General features: G+C 54.5%; 1 protein-coding gene across 1 annotated transcript; it reads right to left on the bottom strand.

Annotated features, from left to right (window-relative positions):
• Positions 1–2,421: 2,421 nt before the first annotated feature.
• LHX2 (LIM homeobox 2) lies at positions 2,422–21,312 on the bottom strand. Its single transcript, XM_026513938.4, has 5 exons — positions 21,086–21,312; positions 19,383–19,585; positions 18,046–18,449; positions 12,196–12,401; positions 2,422–3,194 (listed from the first exon to the last, which is right to left on the bottom strand). The coding sequence occupies exons 1-5, from the start codon at positions 21,203–21,205 to the stop codon at positions 2,907–2,909; spliced, it is 1,221 nt and encodes a 406-aa protein (XP_026369723.1). The 5' UTR covers positions 21,206–21,312; the 3' UTR covers positions 2,422–2,906.
• Positions 21,313–21,523: the final 211 nt, after the last annotated feature.

Raw genomic sequence — 21,523 nt, 5'->3', positions numbered from 1 at the left:
CCCTGTCCCTTTCTGTCTCTGTGTCCCACTCTCTCTCTGTCTCCCAGACCTGGTACTATCTCTGCCACGCTCCCTGTCTCCCTGCCTCTATCACTATCTTTCTGAGTCTCTCACTCAGCGTGTGTGTCTCTCTCTGTCTCTGACTCTGGGGCAAGCCATGTCTCTTCCACAGTGCCCCCATCCCCAGCCTAACAGCAGGCCCTGCTTCTAAAGTGTAGGGGGTGGGGGACCCCCGGGCATCATTCCAGGGTCTGCTCCGTCTGGGTGGCAGTGCTGACAGGCGAGATAGGGATCGGACTTGGCTCTGTCCGGGCCTGAGCAAGGGGGCGCAACCAGGCTATGCGGGGGCGTCTGGGTGCCTGCAAATGTTTGCATGTGTGCACGTCTGGGTGTGTGTGCGGGTCTCCCTGTGTGGGGTGGTCTGGGTGTCTGTCTAGATGTACTTGTGAGTGTCTGGGCCTGTTTATGTCTGTCTGCGAGTATTTGTGTGTGTGTGTCTTTGTGTGGGGCTGTCTGGGTGGAAGCACCTTAGCCTGTGGGTCTCTCTATCCAATGGTGTCTTGACAGTGTACGTGTGTGTCTGTGGGCACGTATGTAAGTCCCTGGGAGTACCTGGCGTTGACTTTGTGTGCTTATCCCCGGGCCAGGCCCTCTGTTCCCATTCCCTCCTGCAGCCATTGGTGAGGTACGGATCCTATTACGCTAGCTGACAGGACTCGGGGTCTGGAGACAGACCTGGTTCAGTGCTGGCTTCCTCACCACTAAGCTGCCTGACCTCAGGCAAGTTGGCTAATCTTGAGCAATCCTGAGTTCATTCAGCAGAAATGTATGGATCGAAAACAGATAAAACTAATCCACGGCGCTAGAAGTCAGCACTGGAGCCACCCTGGGAGGGGCTGATGGGGGGAGGCCCAAGGGAGCCTTTTGGGCGCTGTCAGTGTCCTATTATCTTGATTTGGGTAGTGTTTACATGGTTGTTGTTCATTTCAGATGTGTGCACTTTACACACCTTAGAGAAAAATAGAGAAGTTTACAAAAACTTTATTGAGCTCCTACCATTTTCCAGGCATTAAATAACAGTAACAATAGTAGTGGTTGTGAGTGTGTGTTTTTAACGTTTCGTCCAGGCTTTAAGCACTCCCAGCTCATTCCTCCCCAACCCTATCCCAACCATGATGGCACAGGGAGGCGGGGAAAAAGACCGCAGTCCTAGGCTGGATTGTTCCCCCGCCCAATCTCTCCTGGCTGTTTTCTCATCAAGGAAACTATGATTTTCCCTCCGGATTTTCAGATTGGCCGGCCACTGAGGGACATTTTGCTAGGTAACTGCTGGCATTCAATGAAGCCGGTAACACAGTGCTCTACAGCAGGATTCAGAGAAAGAAATCAGGGGTATGGGCTGCCCAGGGGACAACCACACCTGCTTGATGCATTCAGCATCCGGGCGATGCCTGGATACACGCATTCCTGCTCTCCACCTGCAATGCCCTTATGAGTCATCTGTCTGTGACTCAGTTAGACATGGTGAGCCTCCACTATGTGCCAGGCCTTCCAGTAGGCCCTTCAACACACCTTGCCTCATCCTCACTAGAACTGTCTGTAAAGGCCATTATCTTCATCTTCCAGTTCAGGAAACGGAGGCTCACAGAAAGAAAATGTCTTCCCTCAGTTCACACTGCAACAGTAGAGATTCCGACCTCATTCTGCCGGCCTCTGATCCTCTGTCCTCCCTGGATGGGTCCTTTCTGTGGGTTTCTGAAATTGCCTGAAGTCATAGTAAAGAAGCCAAATTTAGTTGCTTTTGCCCTCTTGGGAGATTATTTTTTTTTAATGCATTAGGAAAATTGGAGTTTAAGCTGCCCTTTGGTGACAGCATTCATTCCTTATAGGAGTAGGCTTTCCTCATTGCCTGACACACCCTTCCAGCCCCAGAAGAGCAGAAAATGCAGGTGTGATAAGCTTTTACCTCTATCACAAGTATTCAGCAGGACATACTTAATTTAATATTTGAAAGAACAAATTGAATGAATGAATGAATGAATGGTACTATGTTGACATACTCTCCACTTGGCACATGTCACACCATGTTAAGATTATCTCTTCTGTCCCTGCCTCCTGGATGGCAAGGAATCTCTGGATTTCGACAAGCAGCCCAAACCCTGGCACAGAAGGGAGGGGGGCCACACATATTATAAATAAATATTACAGATAAATAAGAGAAGACCCTGGAATTTATGTCTGGGCTTCAGTAAGACCCTTAAGTCCTGTGAATTTCACACCCCACTAAACACCAGCAGCACCCACTAGTTTCAATAAGTGGTTTTATTACTGGTTAGATTTTACAAATTCTGATATTCGAACAGACTTCCACCTTAAAATTCTAAAACAACAAAGCGACCGTTGGAGGGGGTTTGATTTTTCTTTTTTTTTTTTTTTCTTTTTTCTTTTTAGGACTATTCAAAGTAACAAACTTTTTTTTTTTTTTTTTTTTTTTTTTTTTTTTTACATTTTTGCTCTGGTCATAAATATACAGAGAGAAAAAGGGGGAGAGAAAAATGAACAAGTCATCCAAAGTATGGAGATAAAACAGTATTCCTAAGGCACGTGGCAGTCTTTGAAAATACAGAAGCTCTAGCCAACTTAAATTATTTGTTGTTTTTCCTCGCTCAGTCCACAAAACTGTACAGTGACACAAATGTTGTGTTGCAGATAGATTTTCCAAGTAATTCCTCAGTCCACACCGCTGCATTAGCCGGACGCGCAATTATTTTCTTCCTCTGTTTCCAGGCGAGATCCTAAAATGTGGTTAGTTAGTTGCTCAAAGCCTCTATTTTAAAATACACTTGGAATTCAACTAAAGATAATTTCTTTTTTAAAGAAATTGTGGGGGGGGAGGGCGTGAGTCACTAGAAAAGGTTGGTGAGAGTCGTTTGTGAGGGGCTGTGAGGCTCGTGGCCCTCCAGGTTGCCAGGCACAGAAGTTAAGACGGACGTCACAGTTGGCAGAGCGGGGCTGGTCAAGTCTGTGAGGGTGGTGGGCGTGCTGGAGGGGCTGAGCGAGGCGTTGGAGAGCTCCGACGCCGGTCCCGACGGCGTCCCCGTCTGCAACGCGGCCTCTGTGGACTTGTCCACACCCGTGTTTTCCTGCCGTAAGAGGTTGCGCCTGAACTTGGCCCTAGCGTTCTGAAACCAGACCTGCGTGGGGCAAGAGAGAGAGAGAAGGGCTGGTTAGGAGAAGGGAGGCAGGATGTGGAAGCAGCAGAACATTTCCCCCCAGAGATGCTAATCTGGGTTTGGCGGAGAGGGGGATTAAAACGTTGGGCTGGCAATTTTTGCTCTTCATAAAATAAAAATTTCCTTTTGTCTAGTGGCTGGTACTGGGTTTCCCTTTCTGTTAGAAGGTTCCAGAGCTGAGCAGCACTCTCCAGTATGGTAGCCACTAGCCACAGGTGGCTACTGAGCACTTGAAATGGGACCAGCCACAAAGTGGCTCCTTTGTAGGGGAAAACACAGAAATAGATTTGAAGACTCGGTATGAAAAAAAGGTAGGATATCTCAATACTAATGTTTATGCTGGTTCCATGTTGAAAAGATAATATTTTAGACATACTGGGCTAAACAAAACAGAGCCTTAAAATGAATTCTACTGGTTTCTTTTTGTGTTTTGAATGTGGCTGCTAAAGTATTTAAAATGGAAAACCACACATGTGGCGCACGTTTCATGCACGTTTCATTTCTACTGGACAGCGCTGTTCTAGAAGATGGGCACACACCCATCATTTTTCACAACGGTTAAGAGATTCTTCTTGTCCCCTGCTCCTTGGCAGTTGCCTTTAAGCAGGCAATAGATCCCACAAGTGCTCGTTGGTACAATTTTTAAAGTGATTCCTGGTCCGTAAGTGGGAAATACCAGAGTGGTGTAAAGAACACAAAGGAAGCCGTCAATAAAGAGTTACTGTGAGGAAGAAAAAGCCAGCAGTCCTACTCCCCACCGCCATCAGGTGCAGAAGCTACTGGCTCTCCCGGACCCCCGGTGTTTTAGGGGTCAGGGTGGGGTGGGCAGAGCTGCTGGATTAAAGCCAGTCCAGGGGGGTGGTGACCTGCGGATTCCTCCACCGAATCCACCACGCCCCCGTGTCACTGGTGAGGGAGGTGGGGTGCGTTGTGCAGTGAGACCTGAGCTTGGTATGCAAAGAACACCAAAGAGAGAGAGGAAGCGTTTACTTTCATTTTTCCTTGGGCACAGACACGCACATCCATCGACGCCCATACCTTTGCACGCAAGGCGTACGCACTCGGGAAGACATGCGCAGAAACTCATCTTCAGAGCACAACGCCCCCAACTATTGACCGCCGGTCTAACTGCACAGAGAGATCTGGCTGTGCGCAGAGGTCCTCAAAGTACTTTGAGGGAGGCCTAGGAAATCCGGTGGGTGGGTGTGGGGCAGGGGCGGGGAGGGAGTTGTATCTCCCCAAGAAAAAAAAGCCTGAAAGGCAGGGCCCCTTCACTTCCCTTTGCATGAGAAAAACACCCGCCAGAAGCCTCCCCATAAAACAAAGGGCCTTAGAGAATTCTACAGATTCTAGGGTGTCCAGTTGCATATTTCCAGATGTGCCTGCATCTGCCTGTCTTCCCAGTGTCTCAGGCATGGGTGGGAAGGGCTAACTCCTGGCCCCACCCTCCCCTGGGGACCACCCCCCCTATGGGGGCCTGTGGCATCAAACAAGCCTGATAAGATTTGGGCTCAATTAAAAAGCACATCCGCAAGAATTCTGGGGTAAGGAGAGACTCAGACCCCGTGAAGTCAGGAAACAAAGCTGTTTCCCCGGCTCGCTGGGTCTTCCAGGAAGAAAGCGCATTTTCCCTGGCCTGCTGCCCGAAGCAAGCCCATCACCTCTTCTTGGAGGCTTGCAGATAAGTGCAGGGCTTCTCAGACCACCGTCAACATGCTCTTCTTAGGGAAGGGAGTCCTTCCCTGCCTGGCCTGCAGAAATATCTGCAGGGGTGAGGCTCTGTCCATCTGGCCCAGGGAGTGGCTGATGGCAAAAATCGATAGGGAACGTCTCCAGGGGCCCTCCGAGAGAGGAGGCGGCTTCCCCAAAGTCTCACGTCGGGTCTGACACGGAAGGCTGGAGCCTCGGTGTCACCCTTTGCTGCTGTCCTGGCCTGTGTGTGTCTCTCCAAGCAGTAGCTGGAGCAGGGAGCCCCGGGGGCGGCGCGCGGCTCCTAGGTCCAGGGCTCCAAGCCCTCGGGAAGGGCTGGAACCAGTTAGCTGCCAGCTGTTTGCTATTTCTCCTGCCGTTGCCCCTAACAGTGATTTGTAAACAATGACACCATCTTCCACAATCTGAGGCACTGGGAATCTGGGGGATGAAGATCAACAACTCATCCAAAAGCCGGGCTGCTGTGGGGTTTCGTGTTGGGTTGGTTTTCACCTTCCGCAGGGCTTCACCTGAGTTCTCTCCCAAAAGTCCCCACCCAAGGGGCTGTTGGGGCAGGGCCCCTGTCTAAGTCATCGTCATGTCCCTGGGACATGGTACAGGGACTGGCAAAGGTGAAGAATGAGGAAGGTGTGTTGACTTTGTAGTAGTAACGATAGATGCCACTTATGGACTGTCTGCGCCAGGCGCCACCACATAACATGCGGTGTCACCGATCAGCTCCAGGAGAAGCCAAGTAGGGGCTTCTATCGTTGTCCCCACTTTATATAGATTTAAAACCAGAGAGGCTCAGCGAGGTGAAGTCACTTGCCCAAGGTCACACAGGGGCCGAGCTGAGACCGGAATCCAGGAACACCTGCCATTAAAAGTCCATGCTGTCCCCACCACATGATCCTGACTGCGGCAGCGAAGAAATGAATGAATGAGTGAATAAACACAACAGTGACTAGGGTGCACTGGAAAAAGCACCCGATACAGCTTCCAGTTCTAGTTCTGCTACTGACCAGCCCAGGGACCTTGTACTGGTCCCTCCCCTCCGGGTCTGCCTCAGTTTCCCTACCCGCACACCAAGAGGGTCGGACACAGCACACCATCTCTGTGGCCTCTCGGGGTTCTGACAGGTTGAGATTCTAGGGCAAGAAGATGATATGCTCCACCCACCCATCTTCTTCAACTGACAGCCCCCTTTCTTCATCTGTGGGGAGAGCCGTAGCCTGGTACCCAGGGGATCCCCGGTAAGCCCTGGGTGGATGAAGAAGCCCACACTACCTCCGACACCACCTGGCCCTGAGGCTGTGTTTTGCCTCACAAATTCCCTTCCCTAGGATTTTTTCATCAAGGGGACCCAGAGGGCCAGTGGGAAACCCACCTTGCCTCACAAATCCCCTCCCGGGTCACTAAGGAAATCAGCCCAAACATAAAAGCTTTGTACCCAAAGATGTCTGTTCTGGCATTCTTTAAAAAGATGTATTTTGGGAGGTGCCTGGGTGGCTCAGTCGGTTGAGCATCCGACTCTTGGTTTCAGCTCAGATCATGATCTCAGGGTCTTGGGATCGAGCCTCGTGGGGGGTGCTCTGCACTCAGCAGGGAGTCTGCTGGAGATTCTCTTCCTCTCCTTCTCCTCCCCCCCCACGTGTGCACGCACACTCTCTCTCTCTAAAATAAAGAAATACATCTTTTTTAAAAATAAAAATAAAAAGATTTTATTTTTAAGTAGTCTCTACACCCAACATGGGGCTCAAACCTACAACCCTGAGATCAAGAGTCACGTGCTCTACTGACTGAGCCAGCCAGCACGCACCCCTTCCTTTTTTTTTTTTTTTTTAAGATTTCATTTTTACATTGTGGCATTTTTAACAACATCAAACTGATGGCTGCATGCAAAGAGTCCAACCCGACAGGGCAGGTGGAAGTCCCGACACAGACACTCCAGGCATTGTGAGGCTAATGTCCGGTGATGAATGTGATGTGAGGAAAAGAGAATAAAAAGAACATGTCCTGGGGCACCCGGCTGGCTCAGTCGGTGGAGTGCGTGACTCTTGATCTCGGGGCTGTGGATTGAAGCCCCACGTTGGGTGTAGAGATCACTTAAAAATAAAATCTTAAAAAAAAAAAAAGAATATGTCCTCTGAATACAGCAACTTCATAAAGTCGTAACAACCAAATATTATTCACTAAGTTCCAGGCATGGTCTGAGGAAGGTTCTAGGCATCTTGTACATAGTAACTCATTAGCGCCTTACAAGGTAAGCACTAACGTTATTGCCATTTGTAACTATTTGTTGCACATCTGTCTTCCTTCTGGATCCTAGCTCCAGCGGGTCCCACTCACTGTCTGGGTCACGCCCCACCCAGAATAAGGCAGATGAGTGTATCTGTTGAATAAATGAGTGAACAGAGGAAAGCTAGCATTCTCAGTTCCTGTGTGCTCACACAAGTTAGTGACAACTAACCAGTCATCTGGAGAATGTTTGTAAACTGCTGGTGGTTAAAATGTATTTTCTTTCCAAGTCACACCAGGAAACCCTAAGGAGACTTTCACCCTTCCAGATCAATCGGCTCCCCCACCCTGTCCCCAAGCCCAGGGCCTGTTCTGCCTTCCTGACCCTTCTCCAGGAAGGAAGAGAGGCACCTTGGAGGGGCATCTATGTGCCGAGGAATGGTCTCCAAGCATCTGCAAAGCCTAACGTCTTCACAGACCTCTGTTGAAGGGGCCATTCTCTCTCCCAGTCACCCTGCCCATGGGTAGAAAGTGAGCACTGTAGTGGCCATGCTGTTGCTGCTGATAATTTTGAGGACTTTTTTTTTTTTTTTTAAAGATTTTATTTATTTATTTGACAGAGAGAGACAGCCAGCGAGAGAGGGAACACAAGCAGGGGGAGTGGGAGAGGAAGAAGCAGGCTCATAGCGGAGGAGCCTGACGTGGGGCTCGATCCAACAACGCCGGGATCACGCCCTGAGCCGAAGGCAGACGCTCAACCACTGTGCCACCCAGGCGCCCCAATTTTGAGGACTTTTTATGCGCTTATGGCTCTACAACTGGATTCCTGCTCTGCTCCCGTGGCATCTATGACCCACTCCTTCTTTTCTCTCCATCTGTGCTGCTGCTTTCTATAGCTGGACCCAAGGCAGGAGGGTCCCAGTCCCTACACTGTGCTATACGGGAAAGAGCTGTGGAAGCAGACAGATCTGGGCTTGACTCCTGGCTTCATCATTTACTAGCCGTGGGACTGAGGGCAAGGGTCCTAGTCTCCCTGAACCTCAGTTTCTTCATCTGTAAAATAAAGATAATTAAATTTTTTTAATGAGTGCAAGAGAGGTCGGTTGACTGAACCCTACTGTGTAAATGTGTGTGAAGTTCATGTGCATTGAGCCCCGAATCTATACTTTATAAATTACACTTGAAGTCATCTCCTTGCAAACACCTAATGAATATTATGATCGTCCCCATGTTACAGTTGAGGCCCCTGGGGCTCAGAGAGGTTAAGTCACTTGCTCACTATTGCTCAGAGAGTAAGTGGGAGAGCTGAGCGTGGACCTCACATCAGCTGACTCCAAATTCCGGCAGGGTTACTGCAGCACAGGCCTACCATATTGGTCCATACTTATGCATAGCAGATTCAGGAACAGCCCAGAACGCCCTCCCTGCACTGCCCCCACCCCCATCACCTTTGGGATCACAGCCTCAACCTCAACCGGCCCCTGCATATAGACCCTCTCTGAAGGGTTGAGTGGACCACAACCTGCAGGGGGCACCCAAGGCCTAGTGCCACTGAGCTGGTGTAGACAAGTGATGGGGAACCATTTCCTGGGTACCTACTGTATACCAGGCAGGACTGTGCTGGAGGCTTCCTCCAGTCATTGTCTCAATGCTCAGGAATTCTCGAAATGCAAACTAGCATTATGTTTGTTCCACAGATAAGGAATAAGGCTCAAAGAGATGGTAAGTGCCCAAATCGCACTACTGGTAAGTCCAAAGGACCTGAACCAGTCTGTTACCTTCCAAAGCCCCACCACCACCTGCCTGGCCCCAAACGACTCCCATCCCACCTCCCCGAGCTGGTCCATCAGTGGTCAGAACCCCTGGGAGAGAGTCCCACCCCCCCAGTGCCTGGCTCCTGTAACCTCCAGAAAATCACTTCATCTTACTAATTCTTAAGTTTCTCATCTGTAAAATGGGCAGGAAAATATTAAGGTAAGGCAGGTGAGTGGCTGGAAAAATAATGCTTTGCAAACTGCTGTATAATCATGAGCGGTTGTGCTGTTAGGGGATATTAAGAAGCAGTGCGTGAGATTTGGAGGTCTGAGAAGAGGAACAGTGGTTCTGTGTGCCTTATGGGTATGACCACCGCCACCCCCAACAACATACAGGCTCTCCACGATACACTCGGAGGCAGTCACTGCTGGGGTGGCTTAGTGGAGAAAGAGCCACGTCCATTGGCCAGAGACAGGCTTGGGTTTGGATCCAGCTCTGCTACTTACTAGCAAAGTGTGACTTGGGACGAGTGGAAATCATTTGGGCCTCAATGTTCTCATCCGTACAGCACGGGGGAGGTTATCATGATGCCTGACAGTGAGAACTCAGTGAGCAAACATGTTTCACAGGCCTTTCAAAGTGCCTGGCACACAGTAGTGCACCCCAACATTTACTGATTAGGAGACACTACAACTGTCAGGGCTTTTCTGCCTCAACTAGTTCCTTGCCTCTGGCTTTTCTGAGTCCCCATGGTGGAGGGGGCACACAGGCGTGAGCAGGCCTGGCTCAGGATTCTAGGGGAGGAAGGCGCAGGGCAAGCATTCACCCAGGTCCCTCAGGTGAACCTTTCCTTACACAAAGAACAGTCAGTTCTTCTTCTGGTCTCCCACAGAAGCCCCCTCTCCCAACTGATCACACTACAGGGAAACTGAATGTAGGTCTGTTTCTACAGTTAAGAGGGTGAATTTCTTCAGAGCTAGGACTGTGGTTCATTCATCTCTGTGTCCCCAGGGCCTGGTGCCAATAGATATTTGGTCAGATGAAAGAATGAGAGACAACTAAACTGGAAACCTGATTTGTTCCTAAATCAGAGAACCAAGCCTCCTGCCTCCAAGGCCAACAGTGAGGCTCTCATCCAGATTGGGACTCAGCTATGAGGCTTTACTTGTTATCATTTAACCGCGTAACAGGGACCGGTAAATAATGTGCCCATTTTACAGGTGAGAAAGCTGTGGCTCAGAGAGGATAACTGATCTGTTCAGGAGCCACAGCCTGGGAGTAGAGGGACAGAACCGAACCCAGGTCCTCCTGAGCTGAGCTCTGCTTCACTCCAAGTCCCTGCTCCTGCCCTGGCCTGCTCCCAGGGGTTGGTTCACTGAATGGCCCTCACCAGCTTGCCCTAAGGGGTTCTAAATACGGGAAGGGACAAAGTATCCTACTACCCAGAGAAGAGGCGGATGACCAAATTCGCTCAGAGCGGAGGAACAGCAGGGGTGCCAAGGAGGGTCCCGAGACCTAACCTAAGAAGGTAAAGTCTGAGGGAAACGGACAAAGGGGATCCGTGACCCCTTTGGGCGCAGCAGTGTCCTCCCCCCCTTCTCAAGCCCAGGACAAAGGGACCCGCAGGCCAAAGGGACCCAAACGGGAGGGGCGGGGCCCACGCGGAGCAGGGGGCGGGCCCAGAGCGGCGCATCAGGGTCCCATTGGCCAGCCCTCGCCTCCTCCGGCTATGTCACTGAGCCCGCCCGAGACCAAGCTGCCCCAGAACCCTACGCGTTGTGCAGGGGTGCAGGCAGCAGGGCCAACCCGGCTTCGGGCCAGGAACTCCCGGATCACCGGGGACCTACCGATCAGCGCCGGAGTCACAGTCCCATCCCGCCACCGCCATCACACCCAAAATGCTCTCCCCCCCACACACACTCGCAGGAAATCTAGGGCGGTTGCGCAGGTCTTGGTATGCGTCATCGTCACCCTCACCCCCTCATTGTCCCGGTCCCCCAGCCCTCAATCCCCAGTGACCTGGGGCTGGAGGGTAAATCAGACCGGCCTGGACTCGAATCCCAGCACCTCCCCTCCTGCCGTGTGACCTCGTTCAGATCTTCGTCTCTTGATTTTCTTACCCCAAAATGTGCTTTGCTATCCCTATGACCACATGTTCTAAGGAATAAACTGGTTAAACTGTTCTATAGAAGAAGATATTCTCCCCCCACCTTATGGCTGTACAGATAGGAAAACTGAAGTCCAGTGACCAGAATAATCATTCATACTAGTTAACACCAGTTCGTTTATTAATCTGGTTAATGTTATTCTTAGCGACCATCCACTGCACAGTTAAGGGTCAGCTACTGTGGTGGACCCTTATATTATCCCAATGGCTCCTCCAATAAGCCTGCAGTGTAATCTCTGGTGTGTCTTTTACATATGGGCAAACTGGGACTCAGAGGAGTGAAATGACTTGCCCAGGACCACGAAATGAGTAAGAGGAGGACCTGAAGATCTGAAAAGTGGTGGCCCAAATCTCTGCCACGAATTCGGGTCATGCAGGAGCCTGGGACTCCCCAAACTGGGTTTCTTAACATCTTTGGGGTATGGACAGACCCTTCAAAAATCTGGCGAAAGCTCTGGAGCCTCTCTGTGCAGAAAGCACCCTAACCAGTGCAGTTCTGCTGGGTTTCAGAGGTGCCCATCTGCTTCCAGCTCCCCTCAGGCAGATGAGCCTCAGGGGATCAGCCCGCATCCCCCCTCCAAAAACTTGCTTCTGGGAGAGTCTAAGAAATAACAAAGAGACAGAAGAAAAATCTAGAGAGAGAAAGAGGAACTAGAGAGGACGAGTGAGGAGCAAGAAGCAAAAGGAGCAAACAGCTCATGCAAATGTCCTGGCCCGGGCATCCTGAGATGTTCTGGATTTATCCAAAATGCTTGAAACTTTCACTACACGAACACTTTGAGTGTCACGTAAGTAATAAAGAGCAACGAGGAACTGTTTATAAAACAGAAAAGAGGCTAGGAGTGGAGACAAAGGGGGCAGAGGGACACACATACACAAAATAGAAAAGTTGAGAGACAAACATTGAAAGAGAAGCGGTAAAGTGAGGGGGGGACCCACAACGCTGAAACGCAGCTAGAGACTGAAAAGATGGAGAAAGAGCACAGAATGACAAAGAGAAGGGCAGACAGGGGGTGGAAGGTCCTTCCGAGGTCCACGGCAGTTGTGGGGTTCTGCTCCAGGCCCTGGAGGCCCCCGGTGCCCCCCCCCAGCCCCTGCCCCGGCCCAGCTGACCTGGAGGACCCGCTTGGTGAGGCCCGTCTTTTGCGCGAGCTGCTTCAAGTCCTTGGCGTCGGGGTTGTGGTTAATGGCAAAGTAAGACTTCATGGTCCGAAGCTGGTGGTGCTTGAAGGAGGTGCGCATGCGCTTTGTTTTCTGGCTGCTCGGGTAGGGCTGGTCGCGGTCCAGGTGCTCCGCGTCGTTCTCGTTGCAGCTCAGCGCTGGGGAGGGGACACGCAGAGGCGGCAGGTGAACCTCCTGACCTGCCCCCCTACACTGCCTAGTCCACCCCTGCCCTACCTGCCACCAAAAGTTTCTAGCTTCAGGACCAAGCCACATGCTTGGTCTCACCACGCTGAGATGAAAATATTATCCCCATTTTGTAGATTTATAGGAGAATTTGAGGCTCACAGAGAGCCACGTGCCCAGGGTCTCTCAGCTAGTAAATGCCGGATTCAAACCCAGCTCTAAGAGAGTCCAAAAACCATTCTGAGCCATCCTGTTAGAGTAAGAACAACCACAGCTACAACTTGTTGATGGCTTAAGGACTCCAGGCGATGAGCTTAAAGGCCTTACATACTTTCATTGAGTCCTTAAAACAACCCTATGAGTCTGGCATTTCCTCCTTTTTACAGATGTTGAAACTGAGGCTCAGAAAGGGAAGTCACTTGACTGAGGACGGAGCAGTGCACAGGGCTCCAGGGCCCGCGCTCCTCCTGTTTCCCCTTGCACTCCCTAAGGAGGGAGGCTGTCCCCAGTCTCTCCCCCCACCCAAGCCTGGGGCGGGCACCTGAAAGTTGATGACTGACCTCTCTCCACTCACTTTGCTTTCACCTTCATCGGCTCCCCAGCCCCAAAGTTCTGGCTGACCCTGGGCCATGGGCCAAGGTGGGAAACTGTATTTTGTAGTTTATTTTCTCCCCCTGCCCCGGGAAGCCCTTGCTTCCCAGTTATACAGACTGGCTGAAGGAGACAGAGAGGCGAAGCGATCTCTAGAAATCTCACAGAGTGGCAGAATTCTAGCCGAAAGAGAAGGAAGTTGGAGGAAGAAATTAACATGTATCTGACACCCAGGGTATGCTTTTGGCTTTACACGCATCATGGGGCCTTCACTGCTGCTCCAAGAGGTGGCTACTGCTACTCATCTCATTTGTGAGATGAGGAAACGAATGCTAAGGGAAATGAGGCCATGTGTACGTAGCCTCACCACTGGTAAGGGCTGAGCCTGGATTCAGCACTGCAGTCCTTGCCGGGTTCCTTCCACTACGCCACAAAAGCAGGTAAAGATGAGCATGACTCTTTGGGGAGCCAGTCCCCATCCAGAAGTGGCCCAGCTGGGCCCTGGCTGCCAATGCCTGGAAGGCAATGGGGGTGAGGAACAGGGGCGGAAACCTAAGGTCTCAGAAAGTTACTTGGCAACCTGGTGCCTGGTGGGGACAGGAACAACTCCTCTCCAAGATTCCTTCATCACATCCCGAGCCATCCTACATGTAAGGTCTTACTTTGGGGGAAACCTCATAGGAGATTAATTCAGTCCCTCTAAAGCGGACAACTGGGAACGTGTCTTGTGCCCCATCATATGCCCATAATAAAACTGCCAAGTTTAGCAAATAAAAATGCAGGTTGTCCAGTTAAATCTGAATTTCAGATGAACAACGAAAAATTTCTTAGTATAAGTATGCCTCTAATTTTGCATGGGACATACCTATGCTGAAAACTGATTTGTTGTTTACCTAAGATTCAAATATTGCGGTGGATATGCTTACACTAAAAAATTATTTGTTGTTTATTTAAAATTCAAATATTGCATTGGGTACACTTACGCTAGATATTTATTTGTTGTTTACTTGTAATTCAAATTTAACTGGGCATCCTGCATTTTATCTGGCAAAACCACTTCAGAAGTACTCCTGATTTCCTGGTGACCTACTCCACCCACTGCTTAGGTGGGAAGCAGTCCCTTACAGAAAGAATTTGCAAGATGCTGGTCTTGTCACTAACCTCGAAACTGTCAGCAAGTGGCTGCTAAGGGTCCCTTTGCACATGCACCCAGGCACCCAAGTCCCCCACCAGGGCTGTACTCCCACAGAAAGCACTCAGAGTGAAGAACGGGGTCCAGCAATGTAAAAGGGATCAGAAAATGACTCCAAACGGAATCCATGGAAACTGCCCTGCCCCCACTGCAGGGAGCGACCCTCATCTTGCCCCCGTCCCCAGCTCCACGGGGGTGGGGCAGGCCTCCCCACAGGGGATCTCTGGGCCCATCCCTCTGCCCAGTCCCTGCCTGGGCCTTGCTACTGTTAATGAGCTCCGTGGGGACCCCGGCGCCCCACGCACCCAAGGGACGTGCCCCAAGTGCGGCCTAGATCTAGGGGGGAGGTGGTTTGGGGGAGGGAGAGAGAAAGGGCACAGAAAGGGGAGAAAGAGATGGAGGTAGAAAGAGAGAAGGGAGAGAGGGTAAAGAAGAGGGGGTAGGGAGGCAAGATGGACAGAGCCAGGAAAAAAGAGGGGCGAGACAGAGGAAAGGGAAGCAGCGGAGATGTGGAGAACGGGTGAGAGAGAGCTACAAAGACAGAAAGAAATCAGGAGAGACACAGAGAGAGCCTGAGGGGACAGCGAGGCCTGGAAAAAGAGGGGACTGTATGGTGGGAGGTCCAGGTTAAGGAACTGAATCCCGGGTCTCCTGCGGGAAAGCCTATTCCGAAGCCGTTACTGGCTGGGGAGTGGCGAAACGGGGAGAGAGGGGAAAGGAAGGGCGGACTCAAAAGGAGCTGGCCCAAGATTGGGAGGCCGAGTAGGCCAGCGGCCGGGGCGGGGGGCTGCGCCGGGGAAGTGAGGGCGGCCTGGAAGCGGCCGTTGGGCCCAGATTTGTCCGGTACCCCAGGCGCCCTCACTCCCGCCCCCCACGCCCCGGCCGGGTCGAGATTCCCCAAGATCGGATCCGGGGAGGAGCGAGGGGCCGAGGGGAGGGGGAGGACCGGGCTTTCTCTCTCCCTTTTTTTTTTTTTTTTCCTCTCAATTAGGCCGATTCAATGGAGCTAAAGAGCTCGTAAAATCATGAATAATTTACTCGTGATCTGTTATTAACCCATCGGGTTTCGAGCTCTTGTCGCTGGGACTGAACCTGTAATCAAATCTGACTTCGCCTCATTTTACTAAAGACGAGATTGTAGGTTCAATTGTCTAAATAATGGATTGGAATCAAATCAGTAATTACGCCGCCAGGCACACACACAAAAAGCTGGGGCTGGGGGAGGCCCGGGCGTCCGGCTGGTCCGCGCGGGACTCCCGCGGCCGTGGCGTACAAACCCCGGTGCAAAGTGCGCGGCCCGGGCCCCTCGCGGGCTCCGAGCGCCTCGTCTGCGCCCCAGGCCGGCGGGCGGCCCCGCTCCGGGGTGGGGGAAGCTTTCAGTTCTGCGTCTGGGACCGGGGCTGCGCTCTCGCCCCGGAGGGGCAGGCTGAGGAGGGCTGCCGTGGCCACCGCCCCGGAAGGACTTTCCGACCCTGCGGCCCCGCCGCTCCGGCTGCCCTGCTCTCAGCGGCGGGCTGCGCGCACCGACGGCGCCCCAGCCCATTCTGCCCGAGCCCACCGCCCTGGGAGAAGGTGCCGCCGCCCGCCACCGGACTGGCCCACCGAGCCCGGGGGTTTCGCAAGGAGGGGCCGGGCCGGGCTGGCTGGGCCCCTGGGCGTGGGACACTCACACCCACCAGCTCTTGTGCTCACACTCAGAACCACGCACACACGCACACAGACTCTTGCTTAGACACACCACCGGCGGTCGCACCCTCCACGGCCCCCTTTCCAGTCCTGGCGGCCCCACGGCCCACACTGAGGCCATTTCTCTCCTGCCAGGGCCGGGAGGGAAGGGAGGAGAACCGGAGCCAGATCTGGGGAGGCCTGGCCGGGCCCGGCGCGGCCAGGAAGGCGACCCGTTTCCCCAGCCTGGTCCCGGGAGCCCCGAATAAGCGAGCGGCACGGCCACCGCCGGCGCGCCGTGCGTGGTTTCCACCGCCAGAGCCAAGGCTGGAGACGCGCAAGCCGGCAGAGAAAAAAAGACCCGAACAGAGAAACCGAGACACGAACACACAGAAGGACAGAGAGAGACAGAGAGAAAGGGGGATCGAGAGAGTCGAAAGGAAAAAAAGGGAGAGGGACGCAGAAAAAAACGAGGAGCTGGCGTGGGAGGGGGGTGTCTTGTAGAGGTGCCAGCTCCCTTGAAACTCAGCCTCCAGCCACATCTTCCTGCTCGGTGCCGCCGGACCTCGCCAGGGAAGGCGGCAAAGCAGCAAAAAACACAGATATATTTCTGCACTCTTCTACCTTTCTATTCCCAACCCGGTTGCTAACCTGCCTACCAGAAAAGCAGGATCCCACTCACCATGCGCCCCGTGGCGGAGGCCGCCTGCTGCTAGCTACTGGGGGCCGGCCCCATTTGATAAATAGACACGGCTTTGTTTTGGGGGACCTGGCCCGGACTCGGCTTAGTCTATTTTCAGGGTGGTGAGAGATGAGGGGTAGAAGTTTTAGAGAGCTGGCATCTCCGGTAAAACCTTCAACAAATCTTTAATCTGCTGCCACGGACCTGCCTGCCGCCACGGCACCACCTACCAGACTGGGGGCTGCATTTTCCTCCCAGCTCCACATACCGAGACACCTATGTCCATCCATCTTCCAACAAGCAACTTCGTTGGAGCGAACAGGGGACCCCCCCACACCCGCTGAATTTTCTTCCCCCAGCCAGCTCCGATTTTTAAAGATCAAAATAACCCTGACTTCTTCCCCGCGGCTGCCCTCTCCCCACAGTCCTGGGGTTTTGTTTTGTTTTGTTTTCCACTTGTGCATTAGACTAAGGGGAAAAGGAGGAAGAAAACAAATATCTCCGAATCCGATTCTGCCGCAAACGAAAGAAAGAAAATAATTGCAAATAAACTCTATCTAGTTCAGAAGCCCGGGGAGTCATAAACCTTTCCCGGCCTTGCAGACGTCGGGCAGATGTTGATGGTTCAATTTGCCGGGCCCCAGAACCTCTGCAGCTGTCCTGAGCCGGAGGGGCGCAGGAGGGGGCAGAGCCTCTCCTGGAACTGCCCGGGGTTCAAAGATGCCGGAAATGCGAAACAAGCCCTCCACCCTACTGGGCGCGCGAGGCTAGGCCTACTCCGGTCTCATCCCCAGGCGCCGGCTTCCGAGGGCTGCGAATCTCAAACCAGCGCCCGGAACTTGGAGGCAGGAGCCCGGGGAAAACCGAGACCTGGCGGAGCAAGGGGATCGGGCCGGGCTCAGCGAGCCGCTCTCGTTCATAAGGGTCCGGGCCCCAGTTTCCCGAGCCTGCTGCCCTCAGGACATTTCATAGGACCGGGCCAAATGCCAGGCCGAGCTCGTGGCCCCCTCCCCCGGCCACCGCCAGTCCTTTCTCTTGGGACCCTCGCTTCCCTGCCTCGTCCTTCATCCATCGCCCCAGCTCCCATCCTCAGCCGCGCCAACCCAGAGCCAGTTTGGTGTCGGCTCTACCTTGCTTTCTCTGTCCTTGTACTTTCCCACCAGCAAAGCAGAGGGGGAAAGGCCCAAACCAAAAAGCTGCCTCTGAAAAATTTCTCAGAGACGGGGCTCTGCAACGGGGTCAGCGAGACTCAAATGCACCTTCTCCTCCCACTCCCTCCGAGCGCGCTTGGGCTGGAGCTGAGGAGCCTAATGTCCCTTCTGCCAGGTGGTCCGGTGCTTAGGGACTGGGGAATCTAAGGACTAGAGTATGCAGAGTAATCAAGATGTATATCCATGTCACACTGAGATTCACTCCATCTCCACACAGGCGACGCCACGCACTTTCCCCCAACCCGACGGGGGCGCTCCGTGCGCCTCGCACTCACCAGCGTTGTAGGCCGCCAGATCCGCCCCGGGGCCGGGGCTCTTGCGCTTCCTCGGCCGCCCCTTCTGCACCGTGCCCACGCCATTGTAGTAGGGAAGACCCAGCGGGTTGGCCCCGGCCGCGCCCAGCCCGGCGCTCTTGGCCGCGGCTGCTGCAGCTGCCGCCGCCGCCACGTCGGCGTGGTTGAAGTGCGCGGGGTACTCGCCCTGCAGCAGCGCCTCGAAGTGCAAGCGGCAGTAGACCAGGCTGTCCTTCATGCCGAAGTGGTCACCCGTGGTCAGCATCTTGTTACACGTGGTGCATGTGAAACAGTTGAGGTGATAAACCAAGTCCCGAGCACGCATCACCATCTCCGAGGCTGAGATGCCCAGGTGGCAGCGGGCACAGCGCTGCACAGAGAACCGCCTGTAGGGACCATGGAGGGAGGGACTGTGGGGACACACGGTGGGTACCCCCCGTATCCCTCCTCCAGGTGCCGCTGCTGCCACTGGGGGAAATCTCTCCGGTAAGATGGGAACCAGTCTTAAGCTGGAGGATGGGGGAAGAGGGAACTAGATTTTGGCCCAGGTCTTGTCCTACCCTAAAATATAGTTTCCCTTAACCATACTCCTGTCCACAAGGCTTCTACTTTACCCAGAGCCTGGGCAACCCCCAGGAAAGCCTTTGCTTGGGAACCAGGGAGGGAGGGCTGCCCACTTACCCTTTCTCATCCTTTACCCCTGCCCTCCACACCAGCGCCTGAGAATCCTACAGAGCTTTGTAATTTGGAAGAAACACAGAGATGGGGAAAGAGAGAGGGAGGGAGGGAGAGAGAGAGAAAGGGAATATAAACAGACCCTAACCCTAAACCAAAGAGGAGAAACAAGAAACTTGGAGCCTGTTCGTGACTCTGGCTCTTTAACCCTACAGGCGGCTTTCAATCCCAGATCCACGAAAGACCCAGGAATGCACCCAACTGATCCTCCAGCTCTCCCTCCAACTTTGTCCCACACCAGCCCAGGCTGCCTAGGTTTGGGGGGGGGGGGTAATGCCTATTTCTTTTCCATCTGCTTGACTCCAGAAACGTCAAAGGGAGAGGGGTGCAAGGATCCCGCACCCAAGCTTATTTCTGTGTCTGAGCTCAGAAGAGGCTCCTTTTCTCTGGGTCCCTATACTTCTCGGACCTTTCCAAGAGTTCCCTCAAATTGCTGCTTAGAAAGGTTGTCACCCAATTTGTACTGGCTTGGAGAAGGGGGGGGCTAGGTAGGGAACTCCCCCTTGGGACTGGAGGGAAGGGAGCCGGGAGCAGATCGTGTGTGAGGGTCCTGAGGGGCAGGAGGTCCCCAGGTGGGGGGCTACCTGTAGTAGTCTTCCTTGCAGTAGATGCTTCCGTCCTTGCTGAAACAGGTGAGCTCCGACTCCAGGTTGAGCTTGCACTCGCAACACTTGAGGCAGCGCATGTGCCACTGCTTGTCCACCGCCAGCAGGTAGTAGCGGTCGGAGATCTTGCCCCCGCAGCCGGCGCACAGCGCAGCGCGGTCACTGCTGATGGACGGCATGGTCTGCGGAGGGAGGGAGGCGGGAGACCGAGGCGCCTGCGTCAGCCTGCGACTTCGCCACCACCGCCGCTGCCGCGGGGGAAACGGGCACCCGCAGCTCCCTCCGATGCTCCGGCCAGCCCTAAACGCAAAGAGGGCCGCCAGGGTGTGCGGCGTGCCTCCTCCACTCCAAAAGGCCCATATTCAGGAGGCTCAGAACCGAGGCCCGCCCACACAGCCCAAGCCGGCCACAGGCCCAGGCCTGGCTGCTGGCCTGGCTGGATCTCCCTCCTTAGTTCTCCCCCTTCCTGCCCCCTCTGCCCTTTTCCCAGAAAGGCTTGGGCTGTTTTGAGGGCTGGGGCAGCAGAGGCTACTCCAGTCAAGCCCTCCAAAAGCTCCCTTAAAACTGTTTCCTAAAAGAGCCACTCTGCTGGGCCCCAGGAAAAGGGGTAAGATGACCATTAAAAGTCACCCTCTACACAGACTCCTCTGGGGAGACGCACAGAGTTCCTGGCCCCGAGCCCCAGTGATCTCTGGATCCTTACGCCAAAGGTTTAAGCCAGGACAGGTCGCAGCCACCCCTGCCCCTCCACCACCTTGGCCACACTGGCTGGGGCCCTCTTGGGTCCTGGGAGATGGTGAGCTGAGTGCAGAAGCACCCTCAAAGTCTCTGAGTGCAGGACAGGCTGAGAGTTCAATCCGGAAAGAAGAGCTCAGAAGCCGGGGCACTGGGGCTGCTGCTCTTGCCTTCCAAGTGGAGAAGCTTCGCCTGGGCTCCCTACCTCCTCAGCCTCTAAAGGTCACTTCTGGGCCCAGCTTGGATAAGCGACTGCGCGCCTGGCCCCCTGGGAGGTCTGAGGTGAGGAACTGGCTATTTGGGGCTGGGCTGGCAAAGCCAGGTGTGGAGATTCAGAAGAACTCTCCTTCCGCAAGAGCCAGGCCAGAGCCTGAACTGCGAGCCCTGGCCTGGCCAGGTCGGATGGCCAGGAGGCCAGGGACGTGATCAACGAAAAGCACCGGACCAGAAGACCTGGACCCCTGAAATTGTGCTGGAGAGAGAACGTGGATTGCCAGGAGGCGGGACGGGAGCGGCCCACGCCGGCTGAAGCCCTAGTGCTCCCATTTGGTTCGCCTTTCCCCGCGCCGCAGGCGGCGCCGCCAGCAGCTACAGCCGAGTGGTGGAGGGGAACGCGGAGCTGGCGACCAGAGGGCCCGGTGTAGTGAGAAGAGAGCCATTCCGGGACGCGGGTAGGACTTCGCTCCCACTTCGGGAGAAATGCTCTCTTGCACCCTTGGGGTCTGAAATTTCGGTTTAAACCTTGTTTCCCTCCTCCGCCCCAACAGCCGGGTTTCCCCCGAGCCGGGAGCTGCGGGCCTTGCATCCTGTCCGCGGATCCCCTGCGCCCAGTCCCGTGCGGCACGAAGGACGCTCCCCAAAGTGCCCCCAAACTTCGGAGAGCAGAAGCGCGGACCGACCCGGCCCCGTCCCAGCTTTCAGCCCCGACCCCGCAGCCGTGCGCCTACCGTCTCCGTGTCGCCGCGGTCGATGGCGGAGCTGATGGCGGGAGCCTCGCTCTTGGCCCTGCGGTCCATCTCGTCGATGACCCCGTGCACCTCGGGGCCCGACAGACTGTGGAACAGCATCGCGGCGGGACCGGCGGGGCCGGGGGCGCGGCTCCTCCGCGGGAGGGCTTGCCCCCCGCCTCAGCTGCCTGGCGCTCCCGGCGCTAACGGGCCCGGTGCATCGCCACCGCGGCCCCGGCCCCGCCCGAGCTCGGCTGCGCCCCCAGGCCGGGCTCCGGGCCCCGGGCGCCCGCGGGCCAGGACGCCTCCCGCCGAGGCTCAGGGGCAGCTACATCGCGGGGCGCCTGGGCGGCGGCGCCAAAGCCAGGGTCACAAGGGCACGGGGCGGGGGGGGGGGGACGGGAAGGGGGAAGACGAGGGCAGAGGTCGGCGCCCGCC

The sequence above is a fragment of the Ursus arctos genome, unplaced genomic scaffold (assembly GCF_023065955.2).
Source record: "Ursus arctos isolate Adak ecotype North America unplaced genomic scaffold, UrsArc2.0 scaffold_18, whole genome shotgun sequence".
Lineage (NCBI taxonomy): Eukaryota > Metazoa > Chordata > Mammalia > Carnivora > Ursidae > Ursus > Ursus arctos.
The sequence above is the reverse complement of the archived record's forward strand: the minus strand, read 5'-3'. Positions and strand labels throughout refer to the sequence as shown.

Coding starts and splice junctions, on each gene's coding strand:
- LHX2 (XM_026513938.4), bottom strand. CDS start 21,205: ATGCTGTTCCACAGTCTGTCGGGCCCCGAGGTGCACGGGGTCATCGAC. Junction 19,586..21,085: donor ACCGCGGCGACACGGAGACG/GTAGGCGCACGG, acceptor CTCCCTCCGCAG/ACCATGCCGTCCATCAGCAG. Junction 3,195..12,195: donor TCACCAAGCGGGTCCTCCAG/GTCAGCTGGGCC, acceptor TGCCCCACGCAG/GTCTGGTTTCAGAACGCTAG.